The sequence below is a fragment of the Lissotriton helveticus genome, chromosome 3_1, assembly GCF_964261635.1.
Source record: "Lissotriton helveticus chromosome 3_1, aLisHel1.1, whole genome shotgun sequence".
Lineage (NCBI taxonomy): Eukaryota > Metazoa > Chordata > Amphibia > Caudata > Salamandridae > Lissotriton > Lissotriton helveticus.
Genome location: NC_136061.1, coordinates 1,397,083,246 through 1,397,106,160, shown reverse-complemented (window position 1 = coordinate 1,397,106,160; position 22,915 = coordinate 1,397,083,246). Strand labels below are relative to the sequence as shown.

The 22,915-nt window shown below is 48.1% G+C and overlaps 1 protein-coding gene across 2 annotated transcripts in view; it reads left to right on the top strand.

The window, feature by feature from the left end:
• Positions 1-22,915, top strand: part of MYLK (myosin light chain kinase) — a 1,918,108-nt gene that overhangs the window by 960,126 nt on the left and 935,067 nt on the right. For both annotated transcript variants that reach the window (XM_078682035.1, XM_078682036.1), the window contains 2 exons: positions 352-555; positions 19,412-19,546. In XM_078682035.1, coding sequence (XP_078538161.1) covers positions 352-555; positions 19,412-19,546 — 339 coding nt within the window. The remainder of the gene's footprint in view (positions 1-351; positions 556-19,411; positions 19,547-22,915) is intronic.

The following is a 22,915-nucleotide window of genomic DNA, read 5'->3' as shown; positions in this document are numbered from 1 at the left end:
CAGGTGGCACAGGTCCTTCTGCAAGAAGTTAAAATGTCCACCTCCAAGGTTAGGTAGTAAAAGGCAGCATCAGTTGAAGTTAAGTGAGCCCCCTTGCACCTTTGATCTAGGTTGCCGCTGCACCTACGTCACCAATGATTAACAGTCCTTCAAGTACTCTATTTAGAAAGGTGCATTGAGTGGAAATAAAGCCCATGCATGGCCAAATGCTTGCTCCTAAAGAATATTGGCTTGCATCAAGGTGATTTAATCCAGACACTGCGAAAGTTAATAATGCACATCTGTCCCGCAGCTTAAAACTAATGGTTGTTCAAGAAAAAAATCTGGACTAATCAAACTTCTTCTGCTTAGTTTCAGGCAAACCAAAGCCATCTGTGCAATGGTTCAAAGATGGACGCCCAGTGACGAGAAGCCCAGGGGTGCAAGAACTTGAAGAAGACGAGGTCAATTCTTTGTGTTTACTGAAGACCCACGTGGAAGATTCTGGGTCCTATAGCTGCACAGTATCAAACAGCAGAGGTCGCATCACCAGCAACTGGATGCTGACAGTTCACCGTAAGTCACTATAGCGAGTAGAAGACTGCTTCAAGAATGTGATACAGGATTCTCTTGAAATGTGACTGCTGAATGAAGGCATACAATTGTCAAAAGGATCATGTATTCTATCGTTTTCCTCCCTTTTGTGGTATCTGGTAACACTTTGTAGTTTCCATCTTTACAGTGATTGTTTCCAGTGCTGGAAGAGGGAAAAATTATATTTGGCAAAAATGTGTGTAATTTGTTTTTGTATAATTACGTGAAATGACAACAAAATTACACGAAATTATGTGAAATGCAAATCCGTCATTTTTCTCAATATTTTGGCCCGAAATGCGTCATGTCAATGTATGACAAAGGCGCATTTAATAATAGCAAGACGAACAACAGCCACTCGAGTTCTGTTCCCTTTAATTTGTTGTAAAATTTTAATTTGAATTGTCATTTGCAGTACATTTTTAACTCAAATTATGTTTAGTTATGCAAAGTGGTGCAATGGTGTAATTTCTGAAATGTTGTGTTGGTCTCTTTACACGTAATTCCAGAAATTACAAAAATTAAGCCAAAGTAATTCAAAGTCACCCAGGACTAGAAAAAATGTAATCCAGGAGTCCAAAAATAGGGAGGGAGGAGAGACAGAAAAGGGGCTGAGCCATTAGACGTGAGCCATGGATGGCAGAAGAGTCAATGAATGAAAGTCAGCCTATGGTTGGCCTGTATTAATTTTTGCAATACTTGACCTCAAATAATCTGAAAAGAAAAAGGTTAGTGGAACTATTTTGGCTTACTTTACTATTTACAAATAGAAATACTTTTCTAGAAAGCATGGAATTGAAACCAGAAGCTGCAGAAATGTGTATGTATCCAAAGGTCTCAGGGTGTAACACTGTTAAAATATCTGAGGCAGGTATTACATTTGCCGGAGAGATCTGTGTTTAATCTCTGGTCAGAGGCTTGAATTTAAATACTCAGATATGTTATTCATGGTGTGCGATAAATAACACCTATCACAAGTTTGTGAGGAATAACATGCAGATTTTGGTGTTTAACGCGCAAAAACCTTTATGGAATGGGAAATACCGTACAATTTTCCCTGTTAAATGTAAGCAGGTTAAACCATTTAATGACAGCTGAGGTAGTTAAATATAGCCAAATATGTAATTCCGGTCCATAGGGTTGACACACGTTTGGAATTTATCAGCCCACTAGTAATAAAGGCCTTAAAAAATATAATTTGTCTGCTTCTGATTTTTGTGTGTAACTTTTCTATGTTACACAGTATAGTACGTTAATATTTTTTGTTGCAGGGAACCCATTCCTTGTTACCCTAATACATACATTTTAACCACACACAAAGAGATGATGGACAGAGCGCTAAAACTTTTCAGACGCTCACCCCAGTCACAGATCTGGGATGAATCCATCATCGTTCTTTAGCTCACTTCGCCTCCCCCAGTTCAAACCCAGCCATATGCAAATTAGTCTTGACTCTGTTCCTCATGTTCCTCATGGGAACAGTCCAGCCGAACTGCCAAGCCAGGTCTTCCCTGGACCGGAAAAAGCATCCTGGGCACAGTTTCGGGGTAACACCCCTCAGCAGCCAGGCTACCTTGAATCTAGTGGCAAAGTGAATAAGTGAGCCACGTCTGGGCATACCCTGCCAACTTACGTTGAACAAAGCAAACACAAGGAGATGATGGACGGAGCGCTGAAACTTTTCAGACACTCACCCGCAGTCACAGATCTGGGTTGAATCCATCATCATTCTTTAGCTCTCTTCACCACCCCAGTTCAGACCCATCCATATGCAAATCAGTCTTGACCCTGTTCCTCATGGAAACAGTCCAGCCTGAACTGCCAAGCCAAGTCTTCCCTGGACCAGAAACTTGCATCCTTGGACCGGTTTCGGGGGAACACCCCTCATCAGCCAGTCTAGCTTGAATAAGTTGGCAATGTATCCCCAGACGTGGGTCGCTAACTCACTTTACCACTTGATTCAGGCTAGTCTGACTGATGAGGGGTGTTACCCCGAAACCAGTCCCAGGATTCTTGTTGCCAGTCTGAGGAAGACCTGGCTTATCATCAGTTGAATTGTATTTCTTTCTTGCTAAACTCTGAAATTTCAATTACTTCATATAGTCGTCATTCATGATGTTGTTTAAAGTTGTGCCGTTATCTTTTATTCAGCAAATAAAGCCCTACAATTAAATAAGCAAACCCTTCAGAATACCTCCTCCCGCTGTTGTGATCCAATTTCCAATGGTATGAATTGCTTTTCCAAAGTTCTCTAAAGTACTGGGTGTTTCTAATTCTTCTCGTTCAGGTTTTTGGTCTGAAATGTTCTTTGCAAATTCCTCTATTTACTTACTCTCATCATGAATGAATGAACAGTAATGGTTAATTTAAACATCTTGCTGACTCAACCTTTTTCTGCGAGTAAAATTCTAAATGATCCTGCAGAACCATTAAACGTATGGCAGTAAGCTCAGTATTTATCACCAGTAAAGCCCCAGGCCATTTTACTTGACAACACTTCACAGTTTAGATGCAAAAAGAAAAATGGCAGTAGACATATGAGATTGCTGCACCTGAACCATTCCCTCCTAAAATATGTGTGTGTGGTATAAAATGTGTGTCCCACTGTGGGCACTCCCTTAACACACCCTCTGCCAAAAAGTGCCAACCTACACCAGGAAAAATAGGTATATAAAAGCACCAGAGGTGAACCACATTTCCAACAATCACAAATATTAATGCATATTTTTTCACAGAAGTTCAAATGTTAATAGAAAATCTTCTCTTTATTTTCTTTTCCATAAAAGTTGTTTCAATATGTATGCAGCAAAGCCAGCCAATGCGTTTCATCCATATGCAAATGGACTTCTTCAGGGCTGTAATGTAATAGGCATAAAAAAATATATATAAACAGACGCAGAATATAAAAACAGAACAGAAACAACTATGACAAACCATAATGACATTACATGATAACATCAACATCCATGGGCTGGACAGAATGACAACATGTATATGAAATAATTAAATACACTAGATGTACATCTACATAGTTAAATATACACAACATTACAAAACATGAATCATTATATTTGAAAATAATATGCACCGTAAGCAACACAGAATAAAAACAATAATAACAATATAAAAGTCGACAAGTACTAACAAAAACACATATACAAAAGTTAAAACGTCTTAGGCATCAGTTCCTATATAAATTAACCTAATGATAAGGTTCATTTATGACAAACATTTGGTGAAAAAACACAGTGTTATATGGGAAATCGACATCCAAAAACAAGTGTTATGTACAAGAAAGAGCAAACCAATCAGGTTAAAAATTATTATTTTATTATCTATTACTATGCAACTAAGAAAATTACCCCCAAGTGATCCATTAGGTTCACTCAATCTTTATTTTCATTAGTGAGACAGAACATTTAAATGAGAGAATATGAAAAAAGGAGTAGGGTTCAATAAGGCTGAATGAAAGTAGTTTAACCTTCCTAATAAATGGCATTTATGACAATCTTATTCTTGTAATAATCCCAGTCAGGACTACCTGCTTGGAATGTCTTATGTGGTTGGTTGTATGTATATTCTGTTTGCTCAACTGGCAAATACATGCATTCTCAGTTACACATATCTGATACCAATAACTTGGTACTTGTTTAGTGTCCAATTTCTGGACATTATATGTGTACAATATATAACTGGATCGTCTTTCGAAACATCTTGAATTATATGCGACAGACATGAGCTTGTATTATGCTCATCACAATGGGAATGTAGGTTTATGAAGGATATTATTGAAGGTCCTGCCTTTATCTTACTTCTTAGCTGGACCGCGGGCTCGGCACAACTTAAGGGGTCATGCAGTAGGAACATTATGTTTGCTTTATTTGCGCACTCCTTATTAGACCGTGCACAATCTTTCTATGAGTGTACTGGGCAAAAATGGGATCGCATCTGGTTGGGTAGGCTACCACGTATCTGAAGAAGACACATATTGTGACCAGGACATCTGTCAGCCTGTTCCAAACAGGCATCCTGTTGAAAGGACCACCTGATCTCTCTATGTGACTCAGCGTGACGTATTTTTTTTGGTTATTCATCTGTTGACATGTCACACATTTAGGACACATTTCCTCTGTCTTCATCCTTAATCTGGGGTTAAACCAGTTCTGCCGGAAAAGGCAGTCATGGTGTTCCTCTCTGTGTGTTATGTTATGTTATGTTATACACATTTATATTGCGCACAGCTGCCCCAGCTAAGGGGCGTCCTGGCGCATGGCAGGAAATGTGTAACAGTTACCAGAAACACAAAACAGAAAAAGGACTTTATTTAAAAAGGAAAGTTTTCAGAGCTTTGCGGAAAGCAAAAAGATCATCTAAAAGCCGCAGGTCCGGCGGGAGAGAGTTCCAAAGCTCAGCCGCCCTGACCCGGAAAGAACGGCCACCAACCCGACACAGCCTGTATCGGGGGACCACGGCGAGGGCTTGACCTCCAGATCTCAAAGAGCGGGAAGGAACATACCACGACAGAAGGTCAGCGAGGATTGGCGGACCTACTCCCCTCAAGATCTTAAACGCCAAACACAGCACCTTGAACTGGATGCGTGATTTGATGGGGAGCCAGTGCAGTGATCTCAGGACCCCAGAGACAGAGCTCGTTCAGGGTAAACCAACAATGGCTCTCGCCGCGGCGTTCTGCACGCGTTGGAGGCGGGTAGTCTCAGCCACATTGGTCCCTGCCAGGAGAGAGCTTGCATAGTCCAGGCGAGATAATACAGTGGCCTGGACTATCAGCTGCCTGGTACCACGGTCAAAGAACTTCAGAATGGGCCGCAACGACCGCAAGATACCAAAACAGCAGGCCGCAATTTTCTTCGAATGGCCCTCAAAACTAAGAGCAGGGTCCATCCAAACTCCCAAATTCCTTAGTTCAGTGCCCGGGAGAGGGACCGGCCCCAGTTCAACGGGCCACCACTTGTCCCCCCACAGTTCCGCCCTCCTACCGACGATCATGATCTCGGTTTTCTTTGTGTTGAGCTGGAGACAGTTGTTCTTCATCCAGCTTGCCACCGCCCTAAGACCACTCTGAAACCTGGGGGCATCCCGGTCCGCATCCCCGCTGATCGTAACCGCTAACTGAGTATCGTCAGCATACGAGACCATGGTCATGTCCCATTGCTTGACGATCTCAGCCAGCGGTCTCACGTATAGATTGAACAACGTGGGACTCAGCGAGGAGCCTTGCGGGACCCCCTGTCTCAGAGGATGAAATTGGGACTGGAACGGTGGCAGAGCAACGCTAAAGAAACGATCGTTCAGGAAGGAGCGAAACCACTGGAGGGCAGAACCACCCAGCCCGATCTCCTCCAGGCGATGCAACAGGATAGGATGGGACACAGTATCGAACGCGGCGCTCAGGTCGAGTAAAATGAGCGCCGCTGTCTGCCCCGCATCCATCACTGTGCGAAGGTGTTCAGCCATGGAGAGAAGGGCGGTCTCCGTGCTGTGACCAGCACGGAAGCCGTTCTGGGTGGGGTCCAAGATATTAACCTGGGTGAGGTGGGCCGAAAGAACTTTGTTGACATGGGCCTCCATTACTTTGGTAGGCCAGGGAAGCAGAGAGATAGGCCGATAATTTTCGGGCTTATCTGGGTCTAGTGAGGGTTTCTTTAAAATGGGGGAAACCACCGCCCGCTTCCAACTAAGGGGAACCGTGCCGGACTCCAACGAGATGTTGATCAAGGAGTGTACCACGGTCCGACCCAGGAACGACTGATCTCTGAAGAGAGCCGAACTGAGGGGGTCAGCGGGGGACCCAGATTTCACCTGCTTTGCCAAGATGTCAAACCCTTCAGATGTCAACAGGGGCAGTGCGTGCAGGGTAGTATCTCCATGGATGTTAATCGGAGACTCCACTGGGGGCCCTGTTGATGGAAAGGTCATGTAGATGTTTTGGACCTTATCCTGAAAGAACACCGCGAGGGCCTCACAGTGCGCGGTAGAGCCGATCGTCGGGACATCGGGGCGTTTGGCTAGAAGATCCTTCATAAGTTTGAAAATAGTTTTCGAGGGATTAGAGCTGTTGCCGACTTCGGCAGTGTAGTAAATTGCCCGAGCACGGCACACAGCCCGATGGTAAGATTTGACAGAGGCGAGATAGATAGCTTTTTTCCCCATATCATACGCCTTCCGCCAAGCCCTCTCTGCACGCCTACAGTTACCCTTGAGTGTGCGTAGGGCGCCATCGTACCACGGGCTAGATTCTCTAGCACTGGTCTTACAGGCGGTAAGAGGAATAAGCGCATCTAGCGCCTTGGAAATCCAAGCGCAGAACCCATCGTAACCTGAATCAACAGTTACAAACGGATCTAATGGCTCTGCAGCGAGGACACAGTGCAGATCCTCCAACCGTAATTTACTCCAATGCCGCCTTACGACCAGTTTAGCAGGAGGGATAATAATCCTACCTGGTAAGGGGGTACTGATGGCAACCAAAGAGTGGTCAGTCCAGCCAAGGGGTGAGACGGCAGTGACAGAAGCATCTGCCAAGTTGGTGAAGAAGGGATCTAGCGTATGACCACCGGTGTGGGTGGACTGTTGAACAAGTTGCGTCAGCTGTAAAGCCTCCAGATCCGCGAGAATGCCACTGACCACGGGTAAGTTGGGTCTATCGAAGTGGAGGTTAAGGTCCCCCAAAATAGAAAAATTGGGACAACCTACCACCAAGGAGCTAACCATATCAGGGAAGGCAGCGCGAAACGCCGCCTCACTCCCTGGGGGGCGATAGACCACCATCCCTGAGAGTGAAAAATGTTGGGTGACCAGAATCTTAAACACCGCACTTTCACATCCCGCAATGGTCAGTGCAGACCAGCTGCAGGTAAAACTAGAACGAGTAACCAGGGCAATTCCCCCTCCCCTAGAGGATCGATTAAGGGTGAAGACTGTATAGTCCGAGGGGAAAGCCAGATTGATAATAGCCGCGTCGTCGTCTTTTAGCCACGTCTCAGTGATGGCCACGATGTCCGGGCCTTCATCCTGCAACAGGTCGAATACGGCCTGATAATGCGACACCAGAGACCTGGCGTTGAGACTAAAGATGCGGAGGGCATGCTCAGGACGGTTACTGCAGACGGCTGCCACCGAATGCGTAGATGCGATAGGAGTAGCTCGCTCTAAAGACCACTGACAGCCGGCACAATGGTAAGGGCCAGCTAAAGGATGCAAAAGGGGTGTGCTAAACCTGGCCGTCCGTCGTCCCAAGTCTCGCAGAATGTCACTGGAGTATATCAACATGGCTGGCAAAAGCCGCCCGCACACCGCACCAGCAGGGCCTGGCCCGAGTCCTGCGCGTCCTTGGCGCGGACGGGCGCAGACGGGCAGGACTCAGGCACGACTCCGGCTAAGCGACGGCGTTCCACTGCGCGTTCCCGCTGCGCGGAGAGGACGACTTTAAATAGGCGTCCCCTGGACCGAAGAGAGCATCAGTACGCTCAAAGATGGCGCCCGCCAAAAGCGCCGATGCCCCAATCCAAAATGGCGGCTAAAGTTGAAAAGATATGCCACCCTCGGGACCCGGACCCGCCAAAGTGGCGGTGCGCTAATGTTTTAAATGCAGGTAAGAGGGAGATGGGACCCCTATCCCCAGGCAAAGCAGCAGACCCAAGAAAAAATTAGACGCATGCAAATGCGAGTACAAGTTAAAATACAGCGCTGAGGTGCGACGCGCTAAAAGCAAAGCAAAAGTCACAGCAGGACCTGACCGCCGTCAGAAGCAACGAGTCCGTCTTAAATAGGCGTCCCCTGGACCGAAGAGAGCGTCAGTACGCTCAAAGATGGCGCCCGCCAAAAGCGCTGATGCCCCAATCCAAAATGGCGGCTAAAGTTGAAAAGATATGCCACCCTCGGGACCCGGACCCGCCAAAGTGGCGGTGCGCTAATGTTTTAAATGCAGGTAAGAGGGAGATGGGACCCCTATCCCCAGGCAAAGCAGCAGACCCAAGAAAAAATTAGACGCATGCAAATGCGAGTACAAGTTAAAATACAGCGCTGAGGTGCAACGCGCTAAAAGCAAAGCAAAAGTCACAGCAGGACCTGACCGCCGTCAGAAGCAACGAGTCCGCCTTAAATAGGCGTCCCCTGGACCGAAGAGAGCGTCAGTACGCTCAAAGATGGCGCCCGCCAAAAGCGCCGATGCCCCAATCCAAAATGGCGGCTAAAGTTGAAAAGATATGCCACCCTCGGGACCCCGACCCGCCAAAGTGGCGGTGCGCTAATGTTTTAAATGCAGGTAAGAGGGAGATGGGACCCCTATCCCCAGGCAAAGCAGCAGACCCAAGAAAAAATTAGACGCATGCAAATGCGAGTACAAGTTAAAATACAGCGCTGAGGTGCGACGCGCTAAAAGCAAAGCAAAAGTCACAGCAGGACCTGACCTGACTGTGTATCCATGAAAGTATCTTGTCATTGGTAATAACAAACTATCAGGTAATACTGGTCTCCCATCAGCTGCCAACCAAATGTCATTTGCATTTTTCTCACAACCTGCTCAAATTCAACTTTGTTGTCTGCTTCTGAAACTTTTTCCTGTACCATTTTTAACTCATCACAAGCATCTTTTACTTTCATCAACGTCGAAAATGAAGTGTTCTCTTCATACTTACATGTGAAAGCTCCATTAAATGTACAGGCCAACAAGGCACAATACCATGCTACTGAATTAGCATACCTATTTCCCATGACAATGTACTTATTCCCATTTTGATGAGCTGCACATTTAACAACAACAATTTCCAACAGGCAGTTAGAGAGCTTCTAATAAGTCTTTTATCTGCACCCGTTTTCTAATCGGGGTTTATGCAGTGTCATCGACTGCAGCATTGATGAGTGGTGCAGAGTACAGTGGTGCTGCCAGCAGTGACAGAGTGACAAAACATGGGCAGGTGTCTCGCGCTCCTCGCTTTTGCACTGCCGAAAAATGGGATTCATTCCCCACATGTAACCAATTCATCTCAGTACTCAAAAAAATAGTCAATTGAAACCTTTTTTCGTTCCTGATTTTTGACATATCCTTTTTCGAACTTAATTAATCACCAAGGAGACAGTAAGATTACATCTGCACTTTTTATTCAACTTTTCTTTTTCAGACTGCATGCCTGTTCGGGCTTTGTACACCGGCTCGTTAATTACAGATGCATCCAATGGAGTAGACCACACATTTCCAAACCCAATGCATTTCGAGCCTTATAGGCTCTTCATCAGGGGTTTCTATAACGGAATAAAGAGAACACCTTAACTGACCCATACATTAAAGCAAAATAACAATGCATAAACAAGACCGTGAACATAAATTGAAATTAAAATATCCCGACCCATAACCGCCCCATTACAAAAACAAACTTTCAAACTAAATCGCTTGCCCCAATTATCACCTCAAAATACTCGACAACCCCTAAGTGCTTCCCGTCCATCTCCCTCAAACTGAACAGCATCCCACCTTTGAAACTTTACATGAATTGCTTTTACCCTTCCTTGTGCTATAGACTATCTGTTATTTTAACAGCCCATTACCTCTTAAACGCCGCTTTTAGCAGCCTCTCATGGTGTCCTCCAGCACTATCTTCTTTCATGAAAATCCACCTACCCGATCTGTCCTTCATGCTTAAATAATAATAATTTGTCAATGTCATCACCTAGCGTATTGATTTCGTCCACATATTTCATTCACAGACACTTACATTTTTTGGGTGTTGTACAGCCTTACTTAAGCAGACCTCCAGTAGCCAGCATGATTGTCACATGCATCCTCTCACTTTGAAGTCAGAGAATGAAAAATAAACACTAAGCTCCCTGGAAGACACATTCCTACATGTGTCCTCTATCTTTGAATGCACAGTGACAAGATACGAATAAGATTTAAAGGACTGTTTTCAGAAAGCAAGTTTATAGAAAAATACAGTAAACAAGGTTTGGGCAATGGGAGGGACAGGCTCGAGCTGGACAGCCTAAAGCAAATAAGGCCAGCAAATAGAAAGACAGAAAATGTTAGTTGCAAACCACAAAGCCAATGGTAATCAATGGGTAAAATGCATTCCAAAGTCAACTTTCTGAATGTCTCCAAGATGTTAGCAAACAAGACAGCTGTTCTGTCTGGTAGGCTGCAACCTTAAAAGGGAACTATTGATGTGAAACAGCAGTTCGATTCTACTCAATTAAGGAACCACAGGCAAGTTACAGTAGGTAACAAATGTGAGGTGGGTCAGAAAGTGCCTCACGTAAGCACAGTCCATTGAGCTACTGGTTGGTACTCACCAGTTGGCTCACTCTGTTATCATCTGAACTTTCTTGACAGAAAAAGTTTGACCTAACTCTAAACTAATGTAAAAAATAATAAATAGAAGAGTGAGGTGTGTAAATGAAGGTAACATCTATCTACCATCTAAGCCCCGTAATGTGAAAGAAGTAAACTAAACTTCCCATAGGTTAAATTAGAGATGTGGACATCTATCACACATTCTTTCATTTTTAAATAGTGTTGACACTCAATCTGAAAGAGACACGTTAGTATTAGATTCCTTACCTTAGAATATCCCTAGGCGTCAGACTGGATCCGGAAATTTTTGCGTAGCAGTACCCTTGCGCGTCGGTAGGCGTCGTCTGCGGCTCCGCGTCCGTCGTCGGCGTCGTGGGCGCCGTGATGACGTCGTCGGAGTACTTAGACGCCGCCTCCGCGTGCTGACGTCAGTTCTTCCTTTTTCCGCGCCAGCAGCGCAGATCCGGAAAAAGTGGTACCTTAGTCACTTTTTGACTAACTCTTTTTGACCTCCTTTTTCGAGTCTTTGACTCCGATACGGTGCCGGTAGGGGTGCCTGGTTTTAAGCCCTGTGAGGATTGCGACCGGCTGATGTCGGTCACGGACCCTCACCGTCGGTGTCTCCACTGTCTCGGCGTCGACCACGACGACAAGGCCTGTTCCGACTGCCGAGCCCTGACTTCGAAGGCTAGACAGGAGCGGTCCCGTAAGCGACTCGAACTCCGGCAGTCGGCCCCGCGCCAAGAGAGGTCCCGGTCCGGACGGAGGTCGAGGGACCGGTCGCGGGAGCGTAGCCATCATAGCTCCGGGAGTCGACATCACTCCTCAGGGTCGAAGTCGTCAGGTAAGCACAAGAAGTCGAAGAGACGTCATCGCTCTTCCGACTCCCCCCGACGCTCGTGCGACGCGGCCGGGGGTTCAGGTGGCATCGCCCCCGCGGCTCCGTCGGAGTCGCAGGCGCCGCGTCCGGCTTCATACCCTACGGTCCCTGGGCCTAACGCGACGCCGGAGGAGATCGAGCGGTTCCTCATGGCCATGAGGTCCCTCTCTCCTCCGACGGGCTCCGCGGCACCTTCGGGCCCAGCGGTCCCGTCTAGGGGTCCTAGCGGGTCGGGGGCTTCGGCCCCGACACCATCGGGTGCTCCGGCTCCGACGCCGCCGGCGCCTTCGGGCCCGGCGCCGCAGGGCCCCACTGGATCCGGTTCCGGATCCGGGTCGTTGCCGGTGGATTTGACGACCTCCCCGGCGCCGACCCCTCAGGTGTCACCCCCGTCCTCGGGTGGCGGCGTCCCTGACGCCTCCCTCGACCCCGTTCCGGCGCCGGTGTGGTGCCGCTGGGCGCCGCTTCAGACGCGGTTCGGAGTATTCGTTTTCCATGAACCGGCCCCATCTTTTCCTAACCCTGAATACCAGGAGATGGGTGATGAGGGGGATTGGGAGGGGTCTGAGGACCCTCTGGCACGTGAATGCCAGTCTCAAGAGGACTGGGCAGAGGAACTTGGGGAGGCCAGTGGTATAGACACTTCGCCTGACACTGGCTTTGTCTCGCCTCCTACCGTGGCTACGGAGGAGGGGGCAACCTATAGTGTGGTGTTGATGAGGGCGGCCAAGGCCTTGGGCCTTGAGCTCCCCGTCGCGGCCGTGAGGACTAACCTCCTCACCGAGGTCCTTAAGCCACAGTCATGCTCGGCCGAGCCTCTGCTGCCGTTTAACGAGGCCTTAACCGACGTTCTTTTGGGCACTTGGTCCAAGCCCGCTACGGGTTCGCCCGTAGGTAGGAACGTGGCCAGATGCCACCGCCCGGCCCCGGGCGACACATGTTTCCTGTCCACCCACCCCACCCCAGAGAGCCTGGTTATCCAGGCCTCCAATTCCCAGACCGCGTTCCCGTCGGCTCCGCCGGACAGGGAATCCAAGAGGTATGAGCAGTATGGTAAAAAGATCTTCTCATCCCTTAGTCTGGGACTGCGGTCTTCCAACACCGCGTGCCTCTTGGGCCGTTACACCTACTCCCTGTGGGATACGGTTGCGGAAGTGCTGCCAGAGCGTCCATTGGAGGTACGTGCCAAACTCGGCCAAGCCCTTGTGGAGGGCCGGGATGCAGCCAAATATTCTATCCGGTGTGGGCTGGATACCACTGACTTACTAGGTAGAGCGATGGCAACGACAGTGGCGGTCAGACGTCACGCCTGGTTGAGGTCTGCCAATTTTTCGTCCGATGTCCAAAACACACTGATGGACATGCCGTTTGATGGCTGTCGCCTTTTTGGCGACAAGGCAAACCATGCGCTACGGCCAAGTCCTTGGGCCTCTCGGCCCCGCGCCAGCAATCGGCTGCCTTTCATTCCTTTCGTGGCCACGGAAGGGGTGTACCCACACGTGCTGCCAGCCACGCTCCGCAGGGTAATACCCAACGCGGTGGCGGCCGTGGAAACCACCGTGGTGGTGATCGGGGACAACGACGAGGTCAGTCCACACCTTCCCCCGCAGCATCCGCCTCAAAACCCTCCTAGTCCGTGCTTTCAGGCCCATGTGACGCCAGTGGGGGCAGAGTTCGCCATCACCTCATCCCCTGGCGCACCGTCACATCGGACAGGTGGGTGCTGCAGATCGTCCGAAGGGGCTACTCCCTCTCCTTCGAGGCGACTCCTCCAGCCATGCCACCGCAGAACCACCGTGTATCGGGGGATCATTTGCGACTTCTGCAGGAGGAAGTTACGGCCCTCTTGGCCAAGGGGTCCATCGAGCGCATTCCTGGGCCAGAAGTAGGGTGTGGTTGCTACTCCCACTACTTTCTGGTATCCAAGAAGGGCAAAGGGGGCCTACGCCCTATCTTGGACCTACGGAACGTCAACGGCTTCCTCCGGAAGGAGAAGTTAAAGATGCTGACACTGGCTCAGGTCCTGGCTGCCCTGGACCCAGGAGACTGGATGGTAGCGTTGGACTTGCAGGACGCTTATTTCCACATCCCCCTCCTGCCGGCCCACCGGCACTACCTGCGGTTCACGGTTGGCCACGAGCACTTTCAGTATACCGTGCTCCCCTTCGGCCTTACCAGCGCCCCACGGGTGTTCACAAAGGTGATGGCGGTGGTCGCAGCTCATCTGCGCAGGTTAGGGGTTTCAGTCTTCCCCTACCTCGATGACTGGTTGTTGAAGGCAGGCTCGCCCCAGACAGTTGTCAGCCACCTCCAGACTACGGCAGATCTCCTACACCAGCTGGGGTTCTCCATCAATGTGCCGAAGTCACACCTGTGCCCCTCTCAGAAGCTCCTCTTCATCGGAGCGGTTCTCGACTCGGCGCGGTTTCGGGTTTATCCACCCGAACAGCGGGTCCTGGATATTCAGGCTCTGATTCCCATCTTTCAGCCGTTATCCCGGGTCTCGGTCAGGTTGACGCTGCGGCTTCTGGGGCTGATGGCCTCCTGCATCCTACTGGTGCATCACGCCAGGTGGCGGATGCGGGCTCTGCAGTGGGACCTGAAGTTTCAGTGGGCCCAGCATCAGGACAACCTGTCCGACCACGTCCTGATCTCGGAGGGCACCGCAAGACAGTTGCAGTGGTGGCTCACGGACCGCGATTGGGTCAGCGGCAGATCCCTCTCCCTTCCCCAACCGGAGCACGTAGTTGTGACGGACGTGTACCTCCAGGGCTGGGGAGGCCACATGGGAGAGGCGGAGATCAGAGGCCTCTGGTCTCCGGCGGAGGCCCGGCTCCACATCAACCTGTTGGAGTTACGGGCGATTCGTCTAGCACTGAAGGCATTCCTCCCCTCTGTCCGGGGGAGTGTAGTGCAGGTGTTCACGGACAACACCACCGCCATGTGGTACTGCAACAAACAGGGCGGGGTGGGGTCGTGGATCCTTTGCCAGGAGGCTCTGCGCCTCTGGCAATGGCTTGAACGCCAGGGCGTGACCCTGGTGACTCAACACCTGGCAGGTTCTCTGAATGCCAGGGCGGACGAGCTCAGCCGTCGGTGCACGATGGATCACGAATGGCGTCTGAACTCGGACGTGGTGCAAGGCCTCCTGGGGAGAGCCTTGGGTAGATCTATTCGCCACCGAAGAGAACGCGCAATGTCATCAGTTCTGCGCGTTGGAATTTCCAAGGCGGCACTCGCTCGGAGACGCTTTTCGCCGCGAGTGGAGTTGCGGTCTGTTGTACGCCTTTCCGCCTATACCGCGTCTGCCCAGAGTGCTGAAGAAGATCAAGCGCGACCGGGCCCAAGTTATCCTTGTGGCTCCGGACTGGGCACGAAGGTACTGGTATCCCGAGCTACTCAGTGTGTCAGTCGATCCCCCAGTTCGTCTGCCTCTTCAGGAGGACCTTCTGTCGCAGCAGCAGGGGACGGTCCTTCACCCGAACCTATCCAGTCTCCACCTCCATGCTTGGAGATTGAGCGGCGACAGTTGAGGCCATTTGACTTGCCTCCTGAAGTCTGTAACGTCATTCTGGCAGCCAGGCGTCCCTCCACAAAGTCGGTATACGCCTGCAGGTGGAACAGATTTGTGGCATGGTGCACAGCAAAGGCTGTGGATCCTCTTGCTGCCCCTCTCTCTGAGGTTCTTCTCTTCCTTCTTTCTCTTGCCCAGCAGGGCTCTGCTCTGGGCACTATCAAGGGCTACCTTTCTGCCCTTTCAGTCTTTCTGAGGCTGCCTGATCAACCTTCTTTGTTCAAGTCCCCTATTGTAAATAGATTTCTAAAGGACATCACACACACATTCCCTCCTGTTCCGTTTGTGATGCCTCAGTGGGACTTGAACCTGGCTCTTACGTTTCTGATGTGCGCTCTCTTTGAGCCGCTTCACAACTGTCCTCTCCGCCTTCTTACTCTGAAGACTGCTTTCCTGGTTGCCATCACCTCTGCCAGGAGAGTGAGTGAGCTCCAGGCCCTTTCTTGTACTCCACCTTTCCTTTCTGTCCATCCGGACAAAGGGGTGTTGCGCACTAAGCCATCTTTCCTGCCCAAGGTTGTCACGGCCTTCCACATCGGGCAGTCTATCACCTTGCCAACCTTCTTCCCGCCACCGCATCCCTCTAAAGAGGAAGAGCGGCTCCACCGTCTGGACCCAAAACGTGCGCTCTCATTCTACTCGGATCGCACACGCCAGTTCCGGGTGGATGACTAACTCTTTGTTGGTTACGTGGGCGCTAAGAAGGGGAAAGCGGTGCACAAGAGGACCATCTCCCGGTGGATCATCTTGTGTATCCAGGCATGTTACTCCTTGGCTGAAAAGGAGCCCCCTGTTGGATTGCGGGCTCATTCTACCCGAGCCATGGCGACTACAACTGCCCTGGGCCGGGGAGTGCCCTTACAAGACATCTGTCAGGCAGCTACATGGGCATCGCTGCACACGTTTGCAAGACACTACTGCCTGGACAGCCAAGTCCGGAGGGATGGCTTCTTTGGCCGTTCTGTCCTCCAGGACTTTCTGGTGTGATTATTGGTTCGCAGACCCACCACCGGGGTTGGTATTGCTGGGGTATCTATTCTAAGGTAAGGAATCTAATACTAACGTGTCTCTTTCAGATGCACAAGTTACTACTTGTGTAACGATATATCTGTAAGAGACGACAGTTAGTATTAGATTCCTTACCGACCCACCCATCCTCCCCGTTCTGCGAACTGATATCTAGGGTTAGGGTTACCCCCTTTCAGGGCCCTAGTTTCAATGGCACCAGTGTTGGTTTTTAACATGGCTCAGCGCTTCTGGCGCGGAAAAGCTGAGTCTAAGAACTGACGTCAGCACGCGGAGGCGGCGTTTAAGTACTCCGACGTCATCACGGCGCCCACAACGCCGAAGACGGACGTGGAGCCGCAGACGACGCCTACCGATGCGCAAGGGTACTGCTACGCAAAAATTTCCGGATCCAGTCTGACGCCTGGGGATATTCTAAGGTAAGGAATCTAATACTAACTAATGTCTCTTACAGATATATCGTTACACAAGTAGTAACTTGTGCGTTAAAAAGATGGCTTGTTTAGACCATTTTAACATGCCCTAAATGTTTGCGGCAATTTCATCAAGGCATGAGGACACATTTCCACCTCGAGAATGCACTGGACATGTAGTGGTTGATAAACAAAATATAGGAGAAGAGAGGATAGTGCCAGAGATAAAGAAAAATATGTTTTTTTTTTAAAGAAATGAGTTAACAACCTCATGTTTTGACAGCACCCATACTTGTGCACACCTGAAAGTGAATATGTGCACATTGCTCTAAAAAAGAGGGGACATTGTTCCTTTTTGCCCCACAAAAACTGCGTATTATTTGTGGTCGTGGTTGTCTCCATATTCACCCAAAAAACACACCTAGCCAAATGCAATCGAAGATTAACTTCATTGGGGACCCCCATGTAAGTGCAATCGAGTTTTCAGTTTTAATTTTACTACATTAGATATTAAAACCTTGATGCGCTGATGTAAACATTAATGGTCATATCACCCAGATTAGAATCATATCTAGAAACTCACAGCATTCTTGTGTCTTCAAGAATAATAACTCATCCCTGCTCGCGTCTTGAATACATAATTGCCGCAAAGTTGGTTTGTTAAGACGCAGACTGGCATCGCCCGACCCAGTAGGGAGTCAACAGACACATCCTCCAATTCCAGAAGGGACTCACGTCGACTTTCAACGTGTATCAACGTTTTTGCTCTTCAGCCAGGACTCACCGCCGGGCTTGGTGCTCGTGTCCTGAATGCACATGGCTATTGCAGCGTGGCCGGGTGTGTAAAAGCGCAACCTGGCAGAACCCAACAGGGAAGAAGTCTGCGGACACGCCCCTCGTGTCTGGAAGGGCTTAATTACACCAAGATCCAGTTGAAGCAGGGACAGTGCAATTCTCGGAGACATCTTAGAAGTATTAACAAATCAGACCTAGCAGGAACGAGCACCATCTGAGAATGGTGAACATATTTAATTAAAGTCAACAAAAACATTCACTAATACTGATAGATCAGTGAACTGTCTTAGAGACATGAAGGTCCCAACATTCACTGCCCATGCTCCACACAACTCAATACCTATTAATCATTTCCAACTTATTAGTTTGGTACCTACAATCCTGGCACCAATGGAGGTCAACCATCAAGAAAGGAGCCACATAATTCCTTAGCATCCTTCTCACTCTTCTTTGCTGCCTTCTAATTTGGCAGATTACGCGGGCTTAACTTACTTTTGTTTGCGAGCACATGGACCAAGTTCAGATGAATTAATGGTAATTAGTGTCCATCTACTGCTCGCGATGTGATTGAGGTACTATTTCTTCTTTTTGTGACTCAATTTTTTATAGCGCGAAATTGACACGAAGGTACCAGCACTATACATGAGCACCAGTTGCATACCACAACTTCACTTTTTTTCTTTTTTAAGTGGTTTAAATGAGCACCAATTATCTTCCACAACTTAACAGTCTTTATGTTTTTTAAGTGATTTGACCAGAATCACAGTATGTTGAGCCAATGCCAAGACTCGAACCTGATTGCCCAGTTCAGAGGACAGCAGTTCTGCCTATAGGCCACATCCTTCTTCCCCCTTCCATTCTGTCTCCCTCGTTGCTTTTAGCCATGCTGCACAGTAACTGTGCTACTGTACATTTTGTGTAAAAAAACACACTGACAAAGCCCAGTCGATCTCACATAGGCGCGATCTATTGGCTTTTTCAAAGCTTGTTTCAGTGAGTGTTGAAGATGGAAAGAGATGTTCGTAGCCTTTCAGCATGCTCAGCAACGATTCCCCTGAGTCCTTTGTGGGTCTCATGGGCAGCAACTACTCCCCATTGGCATGGGCTCCCTAGTTCCTTGGTGGGTCTCGGCCTTTCAGAATAGTCTGGATTTCTCAGGGTTCAGCTTGTGTCAATGTAAAGCAGTTGGTCTGGCACTAGAGTGGATTGTAGTTTTTGAGTTGGCATTGTAAGAGCATTATATGATCTGATCTTATGTATTTTTCTTAAATCTATATTTTTTTTAATTTTTTGCATAAGCCCTGGTTGTGTGCTGTGGCATGAAAGGTGCATTTCGGGGAGGGCAATGAAGTTTGGTATGACCTTGAAGAGTTTTCAAAGGCTATTTGCATGATTTTGCCTTTTAAGAGTTGCCATTTATTCATATTCAGATGCCTCTTTTGCTTCGAGTTCACCCCTTGTTTTCATGTTATTTGAAGCATGACTACGGTAGTGTGTGTTACCCCTTTCTTTAATGGGCTCACAACAGAAACACCAACAACTTATAACAATGAAATTTAGAAAACAACTATGGTAAGAATCCACTACTCTAAGCTTTGAGCAGATGAGGGTCAATAAATTGTTCATAAATAGTGGCATATATTTGTGTAACAAAAGTGATATATTCCGCAACGCTCATTGTCCAGGCCTGTAGATGTAAACTAAAAATATAACCCAGAATTCTTTTTAATAGTGTTAGACCCTATGGCAAAGTTACCTAGTGTTGCATTCTACATGTCTCACATCACCGGCATTCTACTCAGAGGGAACTGACACTGCAATGTCTACTTTTGCTTGATTTCTAGGTCGTAAAGTCGAAGATGTTGCCCCTTATTTTTCTAGTACGATGGAGGGTTGTATTGTGACCGAAGGGCAACACTTTACGCTACAATGTTCAATTGAAGGCACCCCCGTGCCGGAAGTCTCCTGGATATTAAATGGTAAGCCAACCCCACTCAAGGGAATCATCTATGACCTTTTTCATTCAACCATTTAATATGCCTACCTATTGTTCTACGGGTCCACCAACCCTGTATTGTCTTTCTTGCATACTGTAGAATGATCCCTGTAATCTTAGGAATACCAACTAACCCTGGGCGTAGTTAACGTAGTAGCGCTACGCGTAGCTACGCGAAGTGCACTGCGCAAGCTACGCGAACTGCATAGTGCACTGTGCAAAAGGCTGTTCGCACTGATTGCACAGTGCTGGATGCTTGTCCGAACTGGGCAATCATTGCAAACCGCATCTTGCACAGTGAAAGGGGTCGTTCTCTGCCACTCGAGTAGATTTGTACTCGAGCGGCAGCTTTCTCAACGCAGACTGGTAGTTTCTCATGGCGAGCGGTCGCGAGCATACGCGACCACTCGCAATGAGAAACCTGACCTCCCCGCATTGAGAATCTTGCCGGGAGGTTTACTTTCCACGCTCGCGATGGGCAACTTGATGTTGCTGATCGCGAACAAGGAAAAAGTCTCGCAGGGTTGTTAATTTGCACGCTTGCGGTCGCCAACTTGACGTTGAGGGCGGCAAGCAAAAAATGCCTGCTACACTACGTGTTTTTGCACTGTGCTACGTACAATTTGTGTATCGCCTAGTTGAGCAAACTATACAAACTACGCGAGCGTAGCGTAGTCCTATGCCCAGGGTTACTACCAACCCCTCTCTTACTGTGCATTCAATATCTCTTACGTAACATGTCTACCTATCCCGTGATGGGCCACTGCACTAGTATGGCCGTTGGTCTCACTGCTGTAGGACCTACTGATACCTTTATGTATCTGCCTTACTTCTCTCTATCAGCATACCTTCTAATCACTCTATTAGCACGCCCGCTAACTCCACTATCACTAGGCCTAATGATGGAACTGTCATCATGCCTTCCAACCCATCCAACAACAAGTCTGTCAAGCACTCTAATGATCTTTCTATATCTTTGCCTGCTGAGCACACTAGTAGCACGTTTATGCACGTGTCCGTTCTCATGCATTCTCATCTTTTCAATTGTATGCCTACCATTTTCTTTATTAGGATGCCACATGTCACATGACCTCTCATAGCGTTTTGATCTCTTTGGTATTGTGTCTACCAACTCTTCTCTGACAATTTCCAGAAATTTGATTTTGTTTAAGATATTTGATATGAAATCACTCTTAGAAGGGATGGCGGCCTGTGACAGACGGCAGACCTACACCAGTGCTTAATTTGAGCTGGTGGAAGCCACCGGCACATATTTTCAAGGACCAGTTAGTACATTTACGCATCAGATATTTAACGATTAAAAGAGGGAAAAAACACACAGGGCCTTATTTATGAGGATTTGGCGCAGGGCAGCGCCGCATGGGAGCTTCCTGTACTGCCCTGCTTCAAAAGAAAAGGGCAGGAATGCACAGTATCTATAAGATTTGGTGCATTCCTGCCCTTTTCCCATGCGCTTGCGCACAAAGTGATGTATGTGCCAACGCAGCAGGCACCCTTGCACCATGGTGCATTTGTTCCTGCATTGCGGGGCTGATTTGATTTTGTGCAGGAAGGGATACCTTCCTGCAAAACATCATTCACTTCAGGTGATTTCCGCTTTCTAAGTGTGTGTGTATTCTGCAGCACACATATAAAAAAAAAGAGGTGAAATTAAAACATTTCTCCTCATTGCGCCTCCCTAACACCACCCCAAGGATGGTGTTAGATTCGGAAGCATTCCTAGGTTTACGATTACTTGTAAATTTGGGAATGAATCAGATTACATGGATGTTGCATAGGAACACTGTTGTAAATAGATTAGGTAGAAAATGTTGTAAATAGATTAGGTAGGCAGCATTACACGTCTTCAGGTTATTAAGATATATTTATTAAGATAGTATAAGATAAGACACCAGAGCAGTAAACCTCACAGCTGACCAGACCGTCAACTGCCAAGGCTGGAATCTTCACAACACAGAAATAACACTCTTATGTTAGAAGATAGAAACACTAAGAAAGGACTACAGACACCAAGTAGCCATATTGAATAAAGTATGAATATACAACACACACCCATAGCAACAGCCATAGAACGGCCCTTTCACTCTGTTATCTGCGTGAAAGGGGCATATATTTACAAGGCCATCAAAAGCCATTTGAACTGGCTTTACATGGCCTTGTAAATAGGCTGCGGCACATTGTTTCACTCGAGCATCATAAAAGTGACTTTCTGGCGGCGCAAAAGTGTTGCATGGAGCCTCATAAATGAGGCCCACAAATCGGAAAGATGGAGGAAGAGAAAGACAGAAAACTCGCCAATAACGGAGAAGGTAGGAACCTGAACGAGTGAGATAAAGGGGCAGGGAGTGTCTACTAGTTTATCAAAGAGGCGTGAGGTTGATTTAAAACTGCCAACATTGGGGGGCGTGGCTTGCGCGCCGCTGCGGTATGGCGTGTTGCGCTTGAGCTCCGGGGAGAGTTGGTCCCGTCGAGCGTTTCTCTCCGTCTCTTCTTGCCCTCCTGACCGGAAAAACCATACACCAACAGCGGAACGTGTGCTGACCTCCACGACGCTGTTTTTCCGCGGTTTGAGTCATCGGAAATATGCGTTTGGCTTCACACCTCACAGGCGCTCGCATTCCTGAGGAGCGGCCGCCATTTTACCGCGTATGATGTTCCTGGCATCTGGCTTCTGAGGCGCCGCCGCGGATACAATTTAGCAGTCTTCAGTGTCTGACTAAGGGTTTCTTCACACGCTGTCTACAATGGTAACATTTATACTTTTTCTTTTTTCTAATGTTACTCTATTGCTGCTTGGCTGGGTTTGAAGCTGCTCACAGTTTTTTTTATTTTTTCTTCACTGACTCATTGAGGTGTTTATATCGCTTCATTGAAGTGAGTTCCTGCCTATCTCTGCTCATTACTGATCCGCTAGATTTGCGTAGCGTGTTTTGAGCGTGAACTGCCTCTTTTTTTCCACTGTACCTGACTATTTTGAGTAACTTTGGTGCTATACTCTACTTCAGGGGTCTTTTTTTAGCCTTCTGCTACAACTCTGTCAATATGAATCGGTCCTTGAACACCAAAGACTCTAAGGACCCGGGCACATCTTTGAAACGACTTAAGTCAGTCTCTCCGTCTCCTGAATCTCCTCAGGCGGACAATACTTCCACATTGGACACCATTTTTGCGCGCCTCAATGAGGTTCACGATATTGCGCAGTCAACCAAAACTAACACTGACTTACTTCAAGTGGAAGTGTCTGCTATCAGGAATGATTTTAAAGCCCTTTCTCTACGTGTATCAGCGACAGAAACACGGATAAGCTCCGCAGAGGATGGTATCCAAAAGC